A 24236-nucleotide genomic window follows, 5' to 3' on the forward strand; every position below is an offset into this window, starting at 1 on the left:
TCCTGTTAGTTTGAAATGAATCTAACCTTTCTCAGAGGATGAATGCCTTACTTTAAGGCCATGTCAGTCTGAAATGCTCAAAGATTATTTCTCAGCTGCATTTTGTCGCGTGAAATGCAGCCCAGTCCTGACAAAAATAGAAGCATGATCCCCATCATTTAAAAGAGGATCAGGAAGGAGGTCCTGCTGATATGACCTTTTGAGTGCGCTCTGGGGGTTGATGCCAGTATGGTGACAGTTGTGAAGTTGACTCATGAGACCACTTAAGCAGATCTAGTGTGGTTGAATTACAAGATTCAATTCCCTAATGATGTTCGGCTTTCAAAGTTTCACTGTTAAGGCTACATGTAGTGCAAAATAAAGCAACATCTTTGTGAAAAGCCATAATACTTCATAATACTTATGTAAGCACTTATGCTCCATAAAGCAATGCTAAATATACAGCTGTTGGTCAGAATGTATATTTTTGAGTACAGCTAAGATGTGTAAAAACAATATTATACATCCTATAGCATTCTGGAGACATTTTTGCCTTAGGACATTTAAATAAAATTTTTTGAATCAGTCTGAACTTTACTAAGCAGAGTTCAGTGAGAAAAAAAGAGTTCTGTCTTTTTTTTATGCAGAACATCTGGTTTAAATTTTAAATACAAAAACAATATAGCATGTTTTTCTTTGGGGATATTTTTAGCTGCCATAACCATTGTCTTGTATCTAGTATCACATGTTATGTGGTTTATAATTGTGAAAATATAGAGTATTTTGTGAAGCATCAAGTCCTGTTCCATTTATGAAATTTGTGTCTATTTTGGTAAGAGGGGTGTGAAGAAACAAAATACTACATCCTTGACATAACACTCTATTTATTTTTCTTAAAAGATTTTTAATATCAAAAGTGTATATAATTGATATTGATATACATATTTATATAAGTATATCCATTTTGGTCTGTCTTGTGTTTTACCTGAGGCATCTAAATTTGCATAAAGAAGATAATGAGTATTTCTAAAGTCTTATGATCTTTTGCTCATTTTAAAGCTGTGTTGATAAACCCATCTATTTTGAAAAGACCTAAACACATCAGTCATTTTCACTTCTAAAGCTTTAGATATATATAGGTGATAATACAATCATAAACTCAGGCAAACATTTGATGATAGTAACAGAAATAGAATGCAAAATAGCAACAGATGGAGAATTGTGGAGAGATTTGATTGAAACAAAGACTGATACACTTTGAGAATTTAGTATGCAGACCAGCAAGCAAACTGTTTTAGACCCTCTGTCAAAGTACTCAGCAGTGAGCAGTCTAAATTTTCACTTATAAGCCTTCGCCTCAAGCCATAATATCAAATATTTCAGTCACATTCACTGAAGCTAAAAAAAAATGTCTTATTACTCATGATCAAAGGTGGCTGTTTTCTGGAAGAGACATCGTGCGTCTGCCAGAATTTGCATTAGAGTTGAAGGCAGGTCATTTTCAGTGAACAAATAGCCATTGAGAAACAGGCATGGTCATGTTGTTCTTGCTGCATTTTAAGATATTTTATTTTTAAGAAGAGTTAAATGGGAAAATGTTGTGGGTGAAAAATCTAAATGTGAAAAATGTTGTTTTACCCAGTTAATGAGGATTACCAAGTTAAAAGGAAAAAAAAACTTTTTAGCTCAAGCAGTATAAATAGATGTTGTTTTTTTGCTCTTCCCTAATGGCTTATCTTCACACCCATCCGCTATTTGTCATTCAGTCTCTCCATGAAAACATATGAACCAACAGTTTTATAAGGTACACTTTTTCCCTTTAGAACTGCCTCAATTCTCAATGGCTCAAAGTTCAAAAGGGTATCAAACCATCCCTCTGACAGTTTGGTCCATAGTGACATGATAGTATCTCACATGCTACATATTAGTTGCTTGTACATTCATAAAACAAATATCCCATTTAGACTGATCCTATGGGTGCTCTATTGGATTGCAATGTGGTGACTGTGAAAGTCACTACAGTACAGTGAACTCATTGTTCACTTCAAGGAACCAGTTTGAGATGATTTGAGCTTTGTGACATTGTGGGAGTTGCTATCTAAAAATGGGTACACTGTTGTCATAAAGGGATGGAGATGTCACAATGTCACATTGGGTGCTGAAGCACACTCAAAGTGCTTACCAAGAAATTTGCAAGTAGTAGGATTAAATATTTTTTGAAGAAAATGTATTATTTAAAATCAACTTTTTGAGCTTTATATCATTTTAAAATGTTATTCCCTCATTGAAAACATACTTGGAGTGTTGCTTTGATCCTTTCATGCATGCTTGAGGAATCCTTGAATCTCCCGTGGCAGCCATTTGCCTCCTGTTTTCACAAAACTCCTCCTTTGAGCTGCGGTCTCCTTCCTGGTGAACTATGCACCTGCTGGCCGTATCATACAGACTGCTTCTCAGTCCAGTGCTCCTAAGAACAGTTGACAACATAATAAGAAGCATTGTTGTGGTGTGTCAGAAAGAGTAGGAGATTCATAAAGAGACAGAGGCCCAATTTCAAATTTCTTTTAAATCATGTATGATATATAGAGCATTTTCAAAACTGAAGGTGACATATCAATTGTGCTATAAAATGGCTTTACATACATGGAAAATACATTATACTGACTTTTTAAAGGTTTGGAAGTGAAAAGAGTTTTGCTAGATACTCCAGCATAATTCTGGGGAAGTGAGAAGAGTCAGTACGAGGAAAGTTCCCATGAAATTTGCAGAAGTTTAATAATAAGATTTATGAACCATTTCTTTTAAGATAGTGTGGTGAGGTATTGCAAAGGTCCAGTTGAATTAAGGTAATTCAGAGGAATGTGGTGCCCCCACATTATTTTTGGTTGTTATATAATTTTGAAATATTTTCATATACAATTTATTTAAGTTTTTCAAAAAATGAATAAATTATATTTTGTTAGAATTTTTTGTAATGTTATTCTGCCTGTATTTACATTGCTTTACTGGGGTTGAGATGTGGGCAGTAGCGGCGAAGCGGAACCTTTATATAGGGGTCGTTGCTTCAGGGTTGGTTTTATGGCGGACTTCCTGTTTCCCTCAGACACAATCTGAAGGCAGCGTTTCCGTGGTCTTCGCTGAATCCCGTTTTACTATTCTTCAGGTCCTTTCACAAAAATTGCTCTGTAAGATGTTTGCCTTTCATTTGATCATTTGATAACACTGTGATAATAGTTGCTAATGGTTGGAGGTTTTTATCAGCCAATTTGACAGGAAGCCAATCTGCACCTGGGAAGTCTCACAGGGTGAAATGATTGAAAGACCGCGATATCTTACTAACTCCGGGTTTTAAGAGTTTTATTTTGCTTGTGTTAGAATAATATTCAATGAATGGTGCTTGGTGTCTTATAAAGTAGCTAAGAGTCTGAGAGTAAACTGAGTCTAGTTGACTTTAAATTTAGAGAAACTATTCTTTGTTCATGAAGCGTGGGAATTCAGAGGTTAAAGTTGAAATAATGCCATGTTAAATTCTGTATATAATGTTTGTAAGTCTTGTAATTCTGTTTTGATCAGTATTAAATAAGTTTGACCAGTTAATCAGCAGCTTAGTGCAGTAAAACTTTATAAATAGTTGATTTATCCTGTTTAATACACTATACTTTGGTTGTCTTCGTCTAAGTGAAGGATGATGATGTGAAAATGGGTAAACAGTAAACAAGGTTTATAAAAAAAATAGGTAATGTAAAATATTGATATTGTATACTATAAAAGGTTTGTTGGCTAACAAGTAAATTAGTATATCTGGATGCTAAAGGCAACGCTTTTTTCATAATTGCTGAATATTGTTTTACTATTCTTCAGATTGTGTACATCACAGTCCTGACACTTGGGACCTGTAACATGAAGGAAAAGCGAGAAGTGGGCAAGCAGGTGAGTCTACTGTATATACGAGTTTATGCCTGGCAGATGTGGAAGACAGTAGATGAAGCAATTTGCTTTAGTCAATCCAGCGGAGATTAAAAGTGTGTGAGCTGCCAAAAATCAGGAGGGATTTGTAGAGGAGAAGTAAGTTCTCAAATCCAGATTCTAACGATTTCTGAACAAAACATTCATTGAGGCGCCTTTAGCAATCTGGCAGTGAGCTGATGTGTGGAGTGGGCTTTAATAGCAGCAAAAATAAAGTTTTGGAATCACCCAACCATAGTCCAGAACTAAAATAAATAGAAAGTATGTGGGATCACAGGAAAACAGCAGTGCACAAGAAATCACAATCTGACAGATTTGGAGAAGTTTTCCGAAAACTTAACATCTTCCTATTGAAGAATACTAAATGTTCAACTTGAATTAAGAGGTTCTTTCAAGTATTAGTTGACATGTTGGGACACATACAAACAGTTTATTTTATTCTTCCTTTATACATTGTTTTTATATTGAACTGCATATTGAATCTTATACATTGGCAGTGGGAAAGGTTCTGAAAGTGGGAAGGGTCTCCTTTCTGACATGACAAAGCACAAATTTTCACTGTGTAACACTTTTTAAATGTAACTTTGGTAGTGGCACCACCAAGGTGATATAATGCTGAGAGGTTGAGAGAAGGAAATATTCATATTCTATCAGGGTAGGAATTTTTTGTAAGGCTGTTGATAAATCACAATAAGTGATTTTCATCTTGTTTGTTTTTATGTATTTAGCTAACCCTTTTGTAATTTCCCAGAGGTATTGTATAAACAGCCTATTTATTGAATTTTGTTTGAAAAGGAAATAATAAATGTAAAACATAATAAAGGTCTCTGTTTATGATCTGATAATTTACAAATATGTATTTATTGTACTTGATGTTGATTTATCAAACTGATAAATCCTATATAATATAGGTGTTATGTTATGCATGTGTTTTTTTTTATTGTGCTCTGCAAATCTTTTTCCCATAAGCAACAATACAAATTACCATTGAGCATTTGCAGTTGTACATCTTGCATGTTTACTAATATTTTTTTCCATAATTATCTAAATTATGTTTTAGGAACCAGTCAACGTGGCCAAAGGGTAGCTGTATAAATTACGGACAAAAGAATAAATATACTACATATAAGGCTAAATTGTGGTCTTTCACTCATTTGATGACTGACTGCAAAAAAAAAAAAACAGATGTAAATATTTGTAAAACATTTGATGTTATCAAAAATAAAAGGTTTATAATAAATAAGACCCTTAATTAACTCATTTAAATTGTCCTTCGATTCCAGGCCAATTGAATAAGTATGTTTTGACAAAGAATGTATGAATTTAATTGTCTTTTTAATGTATAACTTTATCTTTACTGCTATGTCATGTTTGTATTTATCAAACTTTTTAAATACTGATGTCACGAGATAGCTAGCATGGTAACCAGTATAAAAGCTCTTTTTAGGTACAGTCCTGTTTACCTTCTTATGTATTTCTTCAGTTTTTGATTTTTTCACACTCAGGTCTTTCAGATCATTACCCATACCACATACCAAACAGGACATTCATATTCTAAAGTAATATCATGTAATGTATTAAGGAAAAAGTATTTCCTAACTATCCTGGTTCTAAGTGAAAATATGTTAGGATCTTGAGTTGTTTTGTGGTTTATTGTTTTGTTATTATTAGTATTATTCTTAGTATGAGTCTCCTCTTCAAAGTCTTAAAGCCAGGCTTGGTTTTATCAGAATAACAAAAAAAATGCAGTGCAGTAATGGAAGTTTTGGAGACTAACAGCTGGTTGACTAGTAGATGAATATTACTTCTGACTGAGAAGTTGCAGTGATTTCTTTGGATGCTCCCTCCACGCCTATTGGTTACTGAAAGATTTCAAATGTTGTTCCCTTCCAAAGTGTCACTTGATTTCCTAGATCTGACGAAAAACTCTACTTCATTGATATACTCTCAACAATAGAAACAATTTTATTTCATTGTATTTTTTAAATATATATGAAATAAAAATCTATTACTTATTTAAGTTTGCTTTCAGTCTGTATAAAACGACTACTGCTTAAAACAACTGGATAGATGAAGTTAAGTCTAGCTGAGTTGCAGGCTGTATTGCTCATGTAGGGTAGCTGCGGGACTTGGCTAAGGAAATCCCCAGCCCCTATTTTTTTTTATGAAACTCTATGTAGATATACAGAGGATGCTTGAATGAGTCATGTGCAACTACTGGTATCTTTGAAGGCTGCAGCTCATATACGGATACAAACCCCAATGAAGCTATTTTTGCTGGGGGTTGGGACTGTGTTATTTTTCCCTGTTGTTTTCTCCCCAAAATCAATTTTCTCAGGTTCTATTACTTTATACCCCTAATTGACAACATCAAAAAAAGCTTCAGGTCTTTGTGTGGACCCAGTCTTCTAAAGATTTCTCATACAGCAAGATAAACTGAGCATTGGTGACAAGTTCTCAGCATAGATTAAAGCACACTGTAACACTACATTGTCTCAGCCAGTGGACAGCCCAGCATGGATGTGTTTCAGGCGATTTGTCCCTGAAGGGATGTTTCATATGAAGCATTATGTTCTAATATCTCATACTAGTTTTTTATGCAATGCCTTGAGGGTCTCTGCTGCTCCGATAGTCAATGTTTTGATGTAAGATGTCATTTTTAAAATATTTCTATGTAATTTTCATGCACACTTACATAGGATGCAGTGCATTTGCAATGTATAAACCTCTAATCATATTCTGAATTTTATTTAAACTTCCTGGGACAAATCATTCGGTGTCATCACATTTCATGTGCAGCACTTATTTAAAACTAGTAAACATAGTGGCTGGGTCGTTGCTGACATTGAACTTTTTTGAAACATCAGTGATTATAGTATTTTCTTTCTGCAGTTTATAGCAACATCAATATCAAGAGAGCAAAAACACAACCTAGAGATGAGAGGGATCAAAGAGGACTGTTACTCTAATTCTAACAAGACCAACTTTTTTTCCCATAATACAGTAATTTGGAAAATATGACTCCAGAAATCTGAAAACAAAGTTACAATGTGTTAATCTGCTCCCAAACCTTTTTATTTCAAACAATAAATTATGTTACCCTTCCACCTATTTGTCCTACTGCTTCATAAATTTGAACTGGCACTATGAACTCACAAGCATGTTGTTTCTTACCACTGTACAAAAACCAATATTATTTTCATAGGTACTTCAATGAATTATCAAAATATAGTCATACCTTTGCTCATATAAAATTTTATATATGTTTTGGAAAAAACATTGTCATATACATTTTTTTAATTCCGTTTCTCATTCCCTTTTTGCCAGTTGACTCTTGTATAATTTGACATATTGACTCCTGATCAAACCAAGATAACTTTTAGACGACCTCCTCAAAATGTCCTTACTGTATCAGTAAAATATAGAACATTTCACTAATCCACTGACATCCAAGCAGATGTTGGTACTGTCAATGATATGTATACTAGCATTGCAAGTAATGAGCAAGAAAATAGAAAAAAATATATATTCAAATCTATGTTTGTGTGCATGGCTTGGAAAACTGTAATATATATTTTGCACATTATTTTGTTGCTCTAACAAAGCTGAACTCACCCTTGCCAATGATGGTCTCAGAGAAAGAGTGTATGCATCAGTTTTTCCTAGAAATAAATGAATTATCATACTACTATGTGATTAAATATTTGATTTTTCAAGGTGTTATTTTTTCAGGTCTAATTATAGTGCCAATAATTTTCTTTAGACAAAGCTTAAAGAATATTCCTATCCTACTTCCTAACCATGATGCTCTGTTTTACAGGTCAACGAATGTAGTGAATAGTGTTCCAACAGCTCTCCCAGGATGGCAGGGGATATCTGAACAAAGTTCATGCAGCAAGTCACATGTGACAGACAGAGGTAGACTGAAGAAGTCTGCCTTTCACTATCAACATTTTTGCAGAAGGTAAAAATATTTAAATTGTTAGAGAAAAACTCAGATGAGTACGATTAACAAAGTAAAATGCATCTCCAATGATACAGTTTTGCAAGTCATACATATAAAAATGGCTGTACTGACAAAAATGGCCAAAGGGCCATCGAATGGTTTACTAGGCCAATGGCTGAAAAAAACCCACAGAAAACAGAACAACATATATCAAGTGTTTTTGGTATTTCAGAAAAATACCACACAAATAAACATCTATGAAATAAGAACTTTTATTCATAATATATTCATACTTGTACACAAGTAAAATAAAATGCATATCTATGATTCCATTGCAATCCCCAGTGAATAAAAGGACATCATTCATTTCATAAATGCTCCCCATATATCCTTTCTGTCATGAAAATATAGAACTAAAATTCAGGGGAGGCAAAACATTTGTTTTTATAAACATAAAAAAGAACATTACAACAAATGTATGACTTTGAATAAATAATGAGAGGGGATTGTTTTTTTTTCTTCTTTAAACAGACCAAACATTCTTTGTGCGCATTCTGTCTCTGATTTCCTGTATGAAGCTTTTTTCCCCACCTTTTTTTGTCCTTCATTTTGTCTTCCTGTGGTCTGTCTAAGCAGTAAAAGCTTTTAAGGGGGGAAAAAGGAGGATTCTCCGAAGTGTATCTTAGACACAGTACAGTTGAGTACATAGAGAACAAACAATTTTGGGCACCAAATCAATATTTACATTAGATCTGTAGTGTTCTGTAAAGGCATCCGTTTCTTTTATTGTACTCTTTTTATTATTGTTTGTCTCCAGCAACGTTGGATCAACATGACTCCTTGCTTCTCAGTCACTGTCTGTTGTAGGCGTCACTGGATCTTCTGTATCATTGTCATTAGCATAAACATTCTTGAGTCCTTTGTGCAGAGTGTTATCAGGAGTCCTAAGACATGGCTAGAGATATCCAAATCATGGGAATGATGAGAAAGTGCAGCACTTGCAAAGTAGAGCTTTGGCTTTTACTGCAGTGGGAATCCAATTTTGTTTTTCTGGAACACTTCTTTTTCTTTTTGTTTGATGCTGTAGATGATTCTGGATTCTCTATGAATTCAGGGTTTAGGTTTTCCAATGTCTTGTCCAGGTTGTTGGATAAGGTCCCCAGTGGCCCATCATTTTGCTTATTCTGGGTCTCATTTTTTGTTCTTTCTTGCTGCTTGTATTTGGTCTTGGACATGTTCTCCTTTTCCTTAGGGGGATTATTAGTGATCTGGCGACTCTTTCCAGAAAGGATGGAGGATTTGTCATTATCTCCAAGACAACACTTGGGAATGTTGTCCCCTAGAGGGCTTTCAGTTGAGGAAAATTTCCCAGACTGTGCCTTGGAGTTAAAGAGAGTTGTCTGGATTTGTGATGTCTCAACACATCCCTCCAATTCTTCACTTTTCAGTTGTTTCAGATCCTTTCCTGCCAGGAACTCTGGGACATAGCACTCCAATTCTGAACTGGAGCCTTTGAAACGTTTGAACCAATCCCACAAGGTCCTCGCACGGCAGTCACAAATCCACTGATTCCCATTTAAGCGCAAGTACTGAAGGGAAACCAGAGGATCCATTGTCTCCCCAGTCAAGACAGTAATGTTGTTGAAGAACAGGAACAAGGATTTTAGTTTTCCGAGATCACTAAAAGCCCTGGGTTGTACAAAGATTACCTGGTTCTGGTGTAGCAGTAGCCTGTCCAGATTTATTACGCCACGAAACATGTTGTCTGTTACTATCTTGATCTTGTTATTATGCAGGTAGAGATAAGTGAGATTGGCAAGGTCCACAAAGGTGTCATCATGCAGAGTGCTGATGTTATTATCCTGCAAGTAAAGATACTGGAGAGAGAACATTCCTCTGAAAACCCCAACAGGGAGCTCTGACAGGCCACACCTGTGAATGTGGAGGGTGTGCAGCTTAGTTAAACCCCGAAAGGCCGTTGGATTAATGGTGCGGAGGTTGCTGTTATCTCCAATATCCAGTTCCTCCAGTTTTTCCAGACCAAAAAAGGCTCCAGCCTCGATGTAGGTTATGTTGTTTGAGTAGAGCCAGAGAACAGTAAGATTGTGGCAAGAACTGAAGCTAGTGGACCTCACCACTGTCAGCTTGTTACTCTGGAGGAATATCCGTTGGCTCCGTACAGGAATCACTGTAGGAATCGAAAACAGTCCTTGTTGTTGGCAAGCCACAGTGGGCCTGGGCTCACTGTAGCACACACACTTGGCAGGGCAGCTGTCAGTTTGAGGCAATAGGTTCAGCCACATCACCAGGAAAAGGAGTCGCCCCCCTGTGGAGACATTAAGAAAAGACACAAGTGGATCAGTAAATATTAAATAAATATAACCTGGAAATCTGTAGAAAAAAGAGAATCTTGGCAAGTGCACACACAAAATAATAAAACAGGCAACCTTTCAGTGCTCCCTAGACAATAAATGTGCTATTTGTCTCTTTTGAATAAGTGTCAGCTGAAATGTAATAAAAATCAAACAAAATTCCAAATATTCTTTTGAAATGAGCTTGATGTTTAACACGAAAAAACAGAACAGTTAATCCAGTTTAAAAATTGATTCACTGGATGTTTTAGCTTTGATGTTGTTTGGATTGAAAGCAGCAGGAGTCCTCTCAACTGTTGACTCATTTTGAATTGGGTTGGTGGCTGCTGTATGGAATTAGCTTGATCTAATAAGGCAGACATAACTAATGGTGTTTTAGTGTTCCTCACGCTGACATTGTGCCTGATTGTGGGAGAAAAATCACCATGCCAAGCAGAAAAAAAAATGAAAATTTGATAGTGGTACCAGGTAGCCAGAACCAATAAATTATTTTGGAGGGAGCTAAATTATGCCACCATTACCCTTTATTTATTACATAAAGTCTCAGTGTTAGGGTTTATATTCAGGAATGACCATAAATTCTTACCACATTAAGGGAATATCTTGAAATTTTTTAAACAGAATATCAAATAGGTTTAGAAAGGTCATGCTAGAAGTCAATGTAACTTAGTTTATCCTCAGCAGATTATGTGAAAGATGGAAGTAGCTCTGTTGTAAAAAAAAAAAAGTTCCACTAAAGTGGCTTAAACTTACACTCTTGATATACTGTGCAGACCCATACACTTATGGGTGTATATAAAGACATCAATAATGTTTAATCTGTGACATTAGAAATATAAGGAGATCATAGATGTTCATTTTCTCACAATAAAGATGTAATAGACTGTTTTTGCAATTTATCAAATCCACTGCTCCTTTATACTAAATTGTTCCAACTTTTATCTTCATAAAAATGCGACTCATCAGTTTTCCTTTCTGAGCAGTACATGTAACACATCCTGCATGATATTTTCATAAAAATTTGTAAAACAAGGTTTTAGAGTTACCAGATGATATGAATCAAAATCAAATAATTAAAGATCAGCTTCTGTGTTGACTCACTATGTTCTGCCAGAATCAGTTTTAACAACTAAAGAAAAAAATGGCTTTATCAAATTTCCTTCAATCTTTACAATATAAATGATCAGACTTCGATATTAAACAGCATACAACGATCCACTCTGATATTACACTGCTGTCCAGCTCAGTAAAAAATGAACATTATCTACAACCATTTACACATCCTTCATGTACAGATGAAGATGTCAACATGTCACAAACTGTGATAATCATACAACGGGAGATACTCCTCCAATTCTCTGAATCCCGTTCAACTCCTGTCCTTCCTCAAAATTTCCAATCTTCGCTCCAATACACATGTAAGGAATTCGAGGGATGGCAGGCATGACAGGTGGTGAGAGTGGGGGAAAAATGCATGAGCTCTACTCATCCCTCCTTACATCGCACTACTCACCCCCCTCTCATTCGCCTGCAAAGTGTTGTGGTGCAGCTTATCTCTGGACCTTGTTAAACGGGGCTCTGGTGTGGCCTGACAGCAACCCTCTGCTGCACTTTCCTTCCAGCCTCCCTGCTCAGCCGTCAGACTGCCACCAGAAAGCTGTCAAGACTTTCCACTCTTTCTGCACCGCAGCACTTTTCCCTCAGCACTGACTAACAATAGCGCTATTTTACCTCACAGCACGCTTCGTGTATCTCCTCTGTCGTCTTCACTTTTTTCTCCTCTCTCTTTTCTGCCAGTTCATTAACAGTTTATTTCACCTGTCATTGCATGGATTCCACAGAACGAAGCAAAATATGTCTTGTTTTTGTTAGAAACTGTTAAATGAAAGAAATAATCCCTAAATGTCGTCAAACCCCCAATAATTCTACTGATGAAATTGCGTTATTCTTTGAACAATTCTAGTATCCAAACAGAAGCCTTTATATAATATTAAGATTAGATCCTGTATGGTTCAATCTGCAGTAATGGTTTTCAAACTGTTGCACAGGTGGTTTTGGGGCTGCCTTCTGTGGTAATCTGAAGAAATGTTTGTATCTATGATTTTTTGATGGCAAATATGAACAAAGTGATCCAGTGGTTATAGACACACACAAAACAACAAAACAAAATATGTTTTAACACAAAGACAGATCATAAACTATAGCATGAAAAATGTATTGTCCATGTTAATTCTTATACTATTTTGCTGTAACATATTCAACAAAGGAAGCTTTTTTTGGTTCCAATTATAGACAACTTTTTGTTGCTTGGCAGCGATATTGGATTTGGTGGTAATGGTTCATGTGAAACATCCAATTTTCTCACATTTAATTCTGACTTCGAGTGGCATGTAAAACTGAAATTCATTACTGAACAACGTTCTTCCACCAAACATGCAACATGTTTGAATTTATTTAAAAGAAAATCTGAAGGAATTAAATAGGTCGCTGCCATGAAGCTGTTTGAAAATATATATCAATGTGGTGATATTTGGAGACAACTTTTTACTGTGGTGGTACTCATAAGATGACAGATTTAGGAGTACATAAAGTAGGCATAGCCCAGTTACCAGGATTAAGGTACACCAAGGATTTAAAAAGTTTCTAGTTCTAAAACAACTATAATGTTTTTTAATCATTTATTGAGTCTTAAGTTCTTCTAATTCAATGCTAGCAAAAGTCTCTGAGTGACCCATGTGTTGTCTGGCTGTATAGAGTTTCTCTGGGCTGACTCTCCCTCACCTGTGTCAGTGCTTTGTCTGCTAAACCTAGACATTATTTCCTTGTATTTTTGAAACAGAATGAAATTCTGGATTTTTAGGAATATGTTTAGTTGAAAGAAACGGACATGTGTACATTAAATTATCTTGACTTGTGACTGAGTGAGTGTTAACACTATCAACAAACAAAATGGGGTTCCAAGTCTCAGGTCATGTGTCAATGTATCAAATAAAAGCATAGTTATTTGTTATACATAACATTGCTATATGTGTTTTTTGGCATGGAATAGTTGACATTTTCTGCTTTTAATGATGAAAAGTAGCTTCTTTGTGTTAACAGTGTGATATTTTCACAAATTTCAACATACCTTCACAATGGTGCAGGTAAACTGCTTAGGCTACTAATTAGCAATATGGTACATTGCTTATTGATTTCATCACTATTAAGTTTCCTTGTCTCAACTTGCATTATGCAGAAAATAAATATATTTATTTTAACATTAGCAGAATTGATTGCTGCTGACTGCTTTCAAATCTTCTCTTTTGTCAAAGTACAGCTGAAAGTAGTCTACCATCAGCCTCTTTTCTTCAAGACACACAATTGTATTACAGCAATGTCACTTTGATTAGAAGCAGAAAAATATATATTTTTTTCTTACTAAGTCACAATTCTAATCTTTTCATCTTCAAGTAAATCATGTTGCATCTTACAAGGTGTTGTTAATCACTGCTGAAATCACTGCATCCTGTTGCTGGCGGCCTATTGTGCCTCACAGCTTCATTCAGATTAGCCCACCGTAGTGACAGAGAGCAGCATTGCAATTACTTGACGGGTTTCTATTTGCATGAGAACAGGGGAGGACTTCATGTGAAGGACAATACCAACAAGTTTACAACGTTTTAATACAAGATTTCACATTAAATACAAATTTATACAGCCCTGCAACCGACTCAAGCATTAAGTATTATATTTTTTATTCCTTTAAGTATGTTAAACAAATTGTATGATGGAAATACTCTTGAAAATTTTCTATTGAATGAAATGGTTTGATCTTGGCTCTTCTTTGCTTCATTTTCCATTTGAGATAGTTTCACTTCAGAGTTGGATAAACTACTTATTACTGCTGCACAGATTCAAGCTTTGATAACAACTTAATAAAGACAACACATTCTTGTGTGTCTATAGATTAGTTGCTTGTACTACATGTGTATCTTAGTTGATTTCTAAGTACTCAAATATCTGATGTGTTCACATTGAGTAAAACAATTACGCACAAGGAAGCTAACTTTTAATATGCAGAAAAAAAAGCACTGCGTAAGCCATTTTTCTTAGAGAGGGACGTAACAATACATTAATCTTACAAGACTAACATGGTTTGGGCAATATTATATATTATATATTGTATTGTATATTGCATCTCTTAATGTATTTTTTTGTCTACATTAAGAGATGGTTCTAATGCCAAAAATGCACAGAGTATATTGCTTTTTATATCTTCACAAATAGATTCAAGGTTTCAGAAATATCAAATTTTATTTTATATAATCCTTATAAGCATACTTTATTTTTTACTAATCACTCTAAGCAGTTGGGGATTTGAACGACTGACTATGAAAAACTGTGAAATGGCCCTTTTCATGGGAACTAGTAGGAAGCTCCAAACCAAATGTAGACTTTGGTCTTATTAGCAATTAACTGTAAGCTAGTTGCAGTAGCTTTCACTCTTCTCACAGTTTTCAGTTTTATTCCAGTTATTGCAATAAAGTTTTATTTGTCCCTGATTGAGAAATTAAAGGCACATTGAAAAGGCACAAACACTACAACAATTAACAGACACAGAAATACACATTGTGATTTAGTCTTTTATTATCTTACCATTTATTTTTCTACTAAGTACCCAAATGATTTAGAAGTTGGCAGGGGACTTCCTTAATGTTTTTGTGCTGTCACAGTCTTTATGTTTGTAACTATATAATATCAAACCCAGTCGCAGCAATCAGGATCATAATAAGAGGGTTAACCGGTTTTATCAACAAAATCAAGCAAATCAAGACTACTTCCTGTCAGGAGAATAATATGGGACTTAAAATAATGTATTAACTTCAAACAAAGACACATACCGACAGCAACTAGATAGTACTTTCAAAGACTCAATTTAGACAAAAAATACTCTGCAGCTTTAATATATGGTGCTCTAATCGGCACTCTGTTGATATATTTCAAAGGTACACCTATTCTTTAAACAATGGAATACAGTTGACTCCTGGTAATTGCAGGGGATACGGACACCACCACACACAACTGGCAGAACTCTACCATACTTGAGACCTCCTATTGAAACACCTGTAACCAGATATAACTCAGTCTACATTAATACGCAAAGTGGAAACCGTCATGGCACTAGTTGAGAAGCTAACATCCATGGCTTTCCTTATCTCTGCTCTTGGGTGTACAGTCAGTCAGCCACAAGAAAAATCATTGGGGCTCTAATGTGTCACATAATCTTGCACTACGGTATTGCAGCTGCCTAGGCTGCATTTTCTTTCAAATATTTTAGGTATGCTTCACAAAAACATCTGTGAATAGGCACATTTTCTACGAAAGACTTGGAGTTATGCTTCAAAGAAAAATCTGTGAATAGGTGAATCTACAATGATGAATAAGCAGGGCTCAACTGTACAATTTTTTTGATCGCTATTCAGTACTGAATGAGTGATACATATATTTTGTAGCATCACATATTTTAGGGTCATTCAGTAGCAATCATGATGTGAAGCTAAATAATCAAAGACATTTTTTTTAAAACAATTTAATACTTATTCTCATTCAGCAGCAAATCATCACATTATTGCCTTTTCCAAATTTATTGCATCATGTTGCTATGAATAAAATTGTAACAAATTAAGAACTAAATCAGACCTAATTGTAATTAAGTGGTGAAATGAGTCGTATCAAATCTTTGTTTTTGGGTTATTTATCTTTTATGTATCAGCAGAGAAACAAAAACCTAGAGCCCAGATTTACATTTTCTTTTCTCAAAGAATATTGTAAAGTGTTGGTATGTTTAGGACTTCAAGGCTCATTTAGGAAACCACAGATGATAGTTGTTTTTACCAATCAGTGGTCTGAACCATTTTTAGATTGTTGTTTGTAGTAAAAATGGCTCTGTATTGTTTGATTAAGCATGAGGAATATCCTGGTATCTAAAAGCAAAAAACATAAAAAACAAGAAGAGAGTCAAATTGTGTCATGTAGTATAGATTCTACACAATTTAATTTAGAAGCCACCTGGGTTCTTTCTAGCAAAGGTCTTCAGTTACTTAAGATAACCAATCAATGCTGCTATCAACTCTGAATTAGTGAAAAGTCACTACATCTGGGAGCACATTCTCCAGATTTGTTTTATTCTGTTCTCAACTTACAGTAGATTTGTCAACATTCAGAGATTTGTACATTCTTCAGATTTGTAAGAGTTCGTGACTTCGTGCTTTTGGATACAACGGTGAGATAAGACTTAGCTAGCACTAAATACAATGACGAGGAGGAAAGTGTTGAGGTGTTTGTTTAAAGGGGGATTAGGCCAAAATCAGGCTTATGCTCAAATAGCATTACAAATTAAAGGTTAGACTTAAGTACAACCAAGGAAAAGTGTATGTTTTACAGGAACTTTTGTGTACTTTGATGGCCTATGACATGTTTTCCCAGTTTCACAAATTTGGTTTCAGATGCCAAAAAGCTGAAAGCCAGTGGAGTGGATAAATAAAATCAACAAACCGTGGCTTCAGTTTAAATGTTGTTTTGCCAGTGCCCCAGCAGAAGCCAGAGTACATCACATTCTGTTGGAAAAAACATAAAGATGTCAACATGAGTGGAATGAGTGGGTGCAGACAGCTTTGTTTACTCATCGGGGCATCACATATCCAGATTCCTCACTCATTTGCATATGTCCCTGGCATGTTTGCAGCTTTACACAAATGCTCACTGCTCCTTTGTCTTATAGTTAAAATGCAACATTCGTTCCGACATTTTTCCATGCACCAAAATGCACAAAGCAGACAGAGGGCATGCTGGAACAGCACATTCAGCCGGCCTCTGATTCATCACGGTAGCTTTACTTTGAAGGGACAGGGAACGAGAAGCGACAGCTAACATGTCTTATCCCTTTGCTTAGAGTGGAAGTGATGTCTCTGTCAGAGATGAATCACATCATTCTCCAGAGGGACCTCCTGGCCTCTATCTGAAATTATACATTATTGTGTTGCTGCAAGGCAGGCTGTCATTTAATATACTTATAATTTCTTTCAGCTGTGTTATATATCATATGCAAGTCCATTCATACATGCATTGTTTTTATATCATGCCCAAATGGGAAACTTGGAGGAAATGCAGATGTAATGATAGCTGTATGAAAACCAGTCAAGGAAAATTGATGCAGATAAGATGAAGACACGATTGGAAAGGGTAAAACACTATCACAAACTAAAAGCTATCAGGAATTTCACCAATAAAAAGGTAGAATTAAAGAACTGAAAAAAAGGTTAACTTTATAAAAAGTTACACTTTGTGTTGATTACTGATTTTAATAGGTTTTGAATACTTATTTTTACATTGTTTTTTATGAGTACAAATTTGAAGCACAATGACTTATGAAAATCTGGTTGCAAACACTCTCCTCTACTTTATTTAAAATTTGACACTATATAGACAAATTAATCTTTGTATTATTTGACCATGAATCTATTCACTAGCAGGCCTTTGGTTGCTTGTGTAAATTCACAATTCAATTTATATCTAACCCAAATTTCCTGATCCTCTACTGATCCAATTAGTGCTGTCAAACTAACATTTTTAATGCTGGGATTGATCAACTTCAGTCACTCATAATATCTAACTAGAATTTATTGCCTTTGATAGTTGAAGTTAAAATAACATTCATTAAGTCACTTCTGTTGTAAAAATATTAAAGACATACAAATATTCCTTTATGGACAAATAGGCAGGTCAGTAAAACCAGTAAAGCTACTTTAACGCTCATGGGTATATGTAAACTTCTCATCATAACTGTATTAGATGAAAATCTGAGAAATCAAGTCTTCTTTAACTGTACCACTGCAGTTGTAAATAATTTAAAATGCATATAGTTATTTTTACCACTTAAAACTTTTAAAAGTTAAGAAGTAGTTTTCTTACAGTAAATCAGTGCTTTTTGTTCTGCTTCAAACTTTTGAAGCACATTCTAATCATGTGCTTCTACTTTTGCCCATGTGGAGTTTCTTGCTTCTTTGGGGAAAAATGTGAGAATTACAGAGTAGCCTACAGTCACACGGTCACAGCAAACCAGGAGAATATTCTATTAAAGTTTGCTTTGAACCTCTTTTCCCTTCATAAGCCTGTGAAAAGTTTTATTATATGGGGAAAATGGTCTTCATTTTCAAGAGGACCACTGAGTAGCAAAGGAATTGGTTGGTAGGGCATATTCATATGAATAAGGCTGAGTTGAAAAAGACTACGCTGACCTTTTTATTGCACTGTTACTGGAAGTAAAGTTTTCAAATGCCTTACTTTTCCTTCTTCATATTTCTTTTTGTGAAGTAAATGTTATTTCTAGAGGTAAAAATCACTGAGTTTAGCACTTTGTAATGTAAAAGTTGCCTGAATGAAGGGGAGGGTATAAGTCAGTATTTTGCAAGTCAAAGTGCAAGTCTTAAGTCTTTCCACTGAAGTTATGAGTCAAGTTGCAAAAAAGACATGCAAATCCCCAATTATGATGATTGTCTTTAATATAATATATCCCCACCCAAAAAAATTAGCTGGGTGTCGGCCTCCATTTTTTTAATATGTGGGATGTCCTGCCATTATCATGCAGTTAGTCCTGAAACATATGCATGTGCAGGAAGCTCCAAGACAACGAGAAAACTAGAGAAATTGAGGAAAGAGATAGTCTACCAACCCCGTCTACGTTGTAGGGAAACATTTGGGCTCATTTTGGTTTTCAATGAGTGCCAGGGAAGACTGGAATTGACATGCACTTATGTGAAAGGTTTGTAAAATGAAGATCAAGCACTTTGGGAACACTGCAAATGTGCATAGCTATGGTACACTGAAGTCAAGATATGCCATACCCTCTCACACAGAGCTCTATGCGATGTGCTTGAGAAGAGTTTTATCAGTTGCAGTGTGAAATTATGCACATTTGTACGATTCTTCACTAAATTATCAAATTGCTCACAATGTATGGATGAAAATTGCAATGCCTTTGCTATAAAAATCTAATGGAATTGACTTTTGTTTTCTCTCCTATCATAATTTTTAGCCCAGACATTTTATGCACTGATTTTTTTAATCAATAAATTTATGTAAACATAAAATGACCATAGGTATCATCTATTTGGATAGCTTTCAACTTCAAGTCCAAAATAGCTATTTTTGTTGCTTAAGACAGATTTTAAACCAAGTGATGTGATTGGACTCTTCATATCTGCCTTATTGCACCTGGTAATACTTACCTAAATATAGGTTTATTTATATGATTTTTTAAAATTGTTTCTCTAGATAGTTGGCAATGTTTCTTTGCTTCAGTATTGACTGAAACATTTTAAACTATATCCCTTTTTGTCTCTCCAGATGATAAAAAAAACTGACAATTGTACAATTAAAAGGTCTTGTTCTTACAACATTAATGAACCAGATGCTGTGATCTTAAATATAGATGCAGTCATCAGATGAAACAGGTTATTTAGGACATGACAGACCAGAGACTTAGGCAGTAGTCCCTTAGCTAATCAGGGTGTCTTGCAGGGGCATTAGTGTCAGCCTCAGATTGCACACTATGACACAATTAGAAGATGAACGGGAGGGACAGATGAGGTCCTGTTTGACACACATCTGACGCAGCTCTTGCCCAAGCAGATGGCTCATGAATAACTGAAGGAACCGGAGGTCTGCAGGCAGAAGGAAAGCCCAGCCCAGCATCAGACTCCTATGTTAAAAACAGTCAGAATAGATGTACATTATCAGCCTCCACATACATGGATTCCTCCTTTTCTGAAAGATGAAATCAATACACAGCATTTTTTTCTAGCTCGGCAGAGAGATGGTGATGTCAAACTACTGGGAAGTGACAGCAGTAACAATAGGCAGTTGACTGGCAATATCCTGACAGTGATAAAATGAGCTTGCAATCAGAGGGGTGTCAGATCGAATCCCTTCTCAACTGGCAAGCAATTGGAAGGGAGAGTGGAGGTGAGGAGTTCTCCCTTTCAACAACAGCCATCAAATTACCATCGACCCTTCAATGATGCACTGACCTCCCAGATGCTCATCACTACTCAGCGGGATATCAGTCAGCACTGTGTTGTGCTCAACATTTGCAAACTGCCAACAGTATATAGTGTGCTGAAAACTAAACCCATAAATAAATGCAGTCAAGCATTAACTGCACTTTTTTAAGGCATTCTTTGCTATCTCATACATTGGTTCACTTGGATTTGGTATGGATTTTGCATAATTATGTACTCTCCCACTTTAAGTTCATCTGTTCAAGTGACTCCTGACATAGTAGCGAATCAGTGACACTGCAGCAACTCAATACATTTAGGGTTGACAGAATAGGATGATGCGCTAAAGTTCAAAGTGAATCAAAAAGAGGTAAAAAAGAAGGTTTAAGAGATTTTGAATGAGGCATGGGCATTGGTGCTAGATGGTCTGAGTGTTTCAGAAACTCCTGATTGACTGGTTTGCACTAGTTTGCAGAAAAAGAGAAAACATTCATAAACATGTCCCGTTCATGCTGAAGAAAAGTCACACTAGTTTAAGATGACATCCATTCCTTAATGACCAAAATCTTATTACTATACCAGTGATTAGAGCCCCGCAAAACCCCTGCTCATTCAATGCACTGCCTATTTAACCTACTTAGCTGCCTTGTAAACTTTGAAATTTAGGTCTCTAGTTGTAAGAATGCACCACTAATATAATTGTCATTATGTGTATCAAACAAATGCCTTGTTTTACTGCTATGAAATGATACGAAAATATATTATTACAATTTCTTTGATCTAATGACCCCCTACACTGAGTCGGTATTACTAAAAACAGAACACCACCTGAATTAAACAGTGATTGTATAATGACTGAGTAGTGTATAAAAGAGCAAAGCAGATCAAAGATACTATTCACATCAACAATTATCTGTCTCACACTTTGTGAAATTTTAATTAGCAAAGGTAAAAAATTATGTTTTTTTTCTTCTCATACACTAGTCATGGCTAAAATAGAGTCAGGTCTACTTAAGTACCACAAAAGTGGATTAATTAATGTGACGTGGCAAAGTTCCACTGGATTAGGAAGAAAAAATGGTGTTTTACTTACAACTCTATTATAGTGCTGGCAGGAAACCAAAGTGGTTTCCCACATTTCTGCTACAGCTCACTATGAAATGTTCCATGGAGGGCATCGGGAATCAAGTCTGCCCGAGAGGTTATGCAGAATGGATGAAATCCAGCTTCATGCCCGCCCCCGAGTGTCACAGTCATGGGCAATTTTCTCATGTGAAGCCATGTAAAATTCAGAAGATAAGTAATATAAGCAGAAAATAATGTAAGCATCTCCCAAGCATAAGCGTGCGGGGGTGTTGAAATGCTCTCCTCGAGTGAAAGAAGGCAAACAATTCACAATGCCCTATTATAAATTTTGCGCTGTTCTTAGTGCAGCCAAAAGATTTTTGCTTAAAAGAGGGCAAAAGGCATTATCTTATCTACACAAGGCTAGAAAGAAAATAAATGAAGGTGTCTGTTAAAGTATATGTCTTTGCCGTCTTGGTGCTGTCTCTTAGGCAGACTACCACTTGTGTTACAACATTCTTGTTTTCACTTAAACACAAATTACTTTCTAGGATTTGATCAGAGTTATCTAGGGTGTGTCCTGCCTCTTGCCCGATAACCGCTGGAAATAGACACCAACTCCCTTGTGACCCTACATGGAGAAGTGGATATTGGATGGATTTAAGCAGAAATCCATATCCAAAACAACCAGGTGGGAAAGAAATTATGTCAGTTTAGATTTGAACTTCTACATAGTATTCTAAATATCCTGTGTGCTCCAACTAAATTCTGCCAATAGTTCTTCACAACAAAATGTTAAGACTTGCTTTATCATGAAGTCCTCAGGCTAATCCTCATGAGACTTTTTTATTGCCTGGATTGCTTGTGAAATTATTTTATAGTTGGCCAAAAGCTCTGAGAAAACAAGTATGGAATTCCTATATGGTGCTAAAGACATCTAGCACTCAACTAGGCCCGGCTGAAGTTTTGCAGCTCCTGCCCTACAAACTGAAGATACGTAAATGCACCATCACATTCAAATACAATTGCTGAAATAACTCTCCAGTGTGGTACAAAGTTCAAGTATGAAGAAACCAGGATGCATCTAAAAGTTGAAAGAGAGTGGCTCTCGAGGAGTAGATCTGGGGACTCGGCTGAAAACTGTGCACTAACACTCCACAAACTTAACTGGCTAATACATGTACCATGTCCTTTAATAGGAAAACATGTTCAACAGCATCTGTCAGAATTGTGGTCTTAGCTTTTATGTTGCTTATATACTTATATTCTGAATATATGAGATAAAAATTCTATAGTCTAAGACCAAGAGTATAAGTAAAGACCGTTAAGAGTACTATTAAGTGACTTAAAACCAAGATTTAAGTCACTATGTCTGCTACAGAACTCAAGTTAAAAGGCACCAATTTCTTTTAAAATTCCGTTTTGGTAACCACAAGAGAAAGTTGTAATAAAAAGTGAGTAATGAATGATAGTCTTCTTCTTGATTAAGATCTTTGAAAGACTGCAGAGTGGATATAGAAAAAGGTTTTCATTCAAGTAACAACATTTGTATTCACCCCTTTTTGGGGTTCTAACATGCTCAAAATATCTCAGCTAGGCTACTGAATGGTTTCTCTTACATGTACTGATGTGTACATCAACACTTTTTGTTTTGAAATAAAAAAATACAATATTTTAGAGTCAAAATGTTATTTTAATCCCTGAATTATGTTTTTGCAAGATTACATGTCAAGTTCTCAAAAAAATGATTTGAGAGAAACTGGGTAGGCTGTGAGGCCCTCAGTTTATTTACTTCACTGAAATGTGAGTGAATAAGGCCAAATGAATCATTGGCGTAGTATTTGAAAACGATAATGGCCTTAGTAAATATTGGATGACAGCTTCGGATAATGTTAACACCTCCTCATGTCTAGAGTGAGCTCACAGAGCTAGTGAGGAGTGACAGCACCCGCAGGATGCCCTGCATGTTTGCACATCTGAAGATGAGAAAGCACACAGAAATGCCCTGGCCACAAGGCATGCTGAAATGACTGAATACAGATGTCAAAGATCTTGATGTCATTTTCAATTCATTTCAATTCGTCTGTGTTTCTTGGCATACTTAAACTCCCTAAGAATAATTCACTTTGTTACACTTGCAGCCCTCAAAGTAGAGTGGGTACAAACATGTGCGACTTAAGTTGATTTTTTTTTTTTTTCTGACAGTTTCATTACTCTAAAAGTCCTATGTTCGGGAACAACCCTCTTAGAATTTGCACTGTTGCTTATTGAAGAAACATTGGCTGTAGATGAATTGCTGTTTGTGCAAGAAGTAAGTGAAAAAGCTGTATAAAACAAACAGTATGTCATATTGAATCTGACTAGTCTAGAGCAAACCAAAGTTGTTCCATGAGGAATTGATTGAGTTGTTCAGTTGTTGAGTTGCTCAGTATGAAGAAGTAAAGAGGTTTCACTACTGTTTCCCGGAAAACTGACTAGGTCTGTGCAAATTTCTGTTATTTATGTACTAAAAATTTGAAGCGATAGCAAGTGTTGGAGTGTTTTAATCTTTTTATGCATTTTTTATAGAGCTAGAACCTCTGCTGTCTGATGTGGAAATCAACTGCAAAAGTTGATTTCCACATCAGACTCGATGTCAGTGTTCTGCTTTGGGCCTATTCTAAAGAGATTGCTTTTTTTTTTTAACCTAAAAAATTCTGGTGACTTAAAAGTTAACATTTAAATATGCCTTGCACTGCACTCTTTGACCTCCCTATAGGTGCATTCTGTTACTTCTGGGTTGGCCCTTTAGAGATGCCCAGATTCTTTATTGGCATAAATTCAACAACTTGCCAGAAACATTCCCCAGAGATTTTGCTCCGTATGGGTATG

General features: G+C 35.7%; 1 protein-coding gene and 1 long non-coding RNA gene across 2 annotated transcripts in view; one reads left to right on the top strand and one right to left on the bottom strand.

The window, feature by feature from the left end:
- Window positions 1-2287: 2287 nt before the first annotated feature.
- Window positions 2288-24236, top strand: part of LOC116730033 (uncharacterized) — a 72326-nt gene continuing 50377 nt past the window's right edge. The window contains exons 1-3 of the long non-coding RNA XR_004341241.1: window positions 2288-3164; window positions 3841-3909; window positions 7766-7909. This is a non-coding gene — a long non-coding RNA (uncharacterized LOC116730033). The remainder of the gene's footprint in view (window positions 3165-3840; window positions 3910-7765; window positions 7910-24236) is intronic.
- rtn4r (reticulon 4 receptor) overlaps window positions 8142-24236 on the bottom strand; it is a 53851-nt gene continuing 37756 nt past the window's right edge. The window contains exon 2 of the mRNA XM_032578974.1: window positions 8142-10217. Within this exon, the coding sequence (XP_032434865.1) occupies window positions 8836-10217 (1382 nt within the window). The 3' untranslated portion in view covers window positions 8142-8835. The remainder of the gene's footprint in view (window positions 10218-24236) is intronic.

Source organism: Xiphophorus hellerii, chromosome 12 (genome assembly GCF_003331165.1).
Source record: "Xiphophorus hellerii strain 12219 chromosome 12, Xiphophorus_hellerii-4.1, whole genome shotgun sequence".
Taxonomy (NCBI): Eukaryota; Metazoa; Chordata; class Actinopteri; order Cyprinodontiformes; family Poeciliidae; genus Xiphophorus; species Xiphophorus hellerii.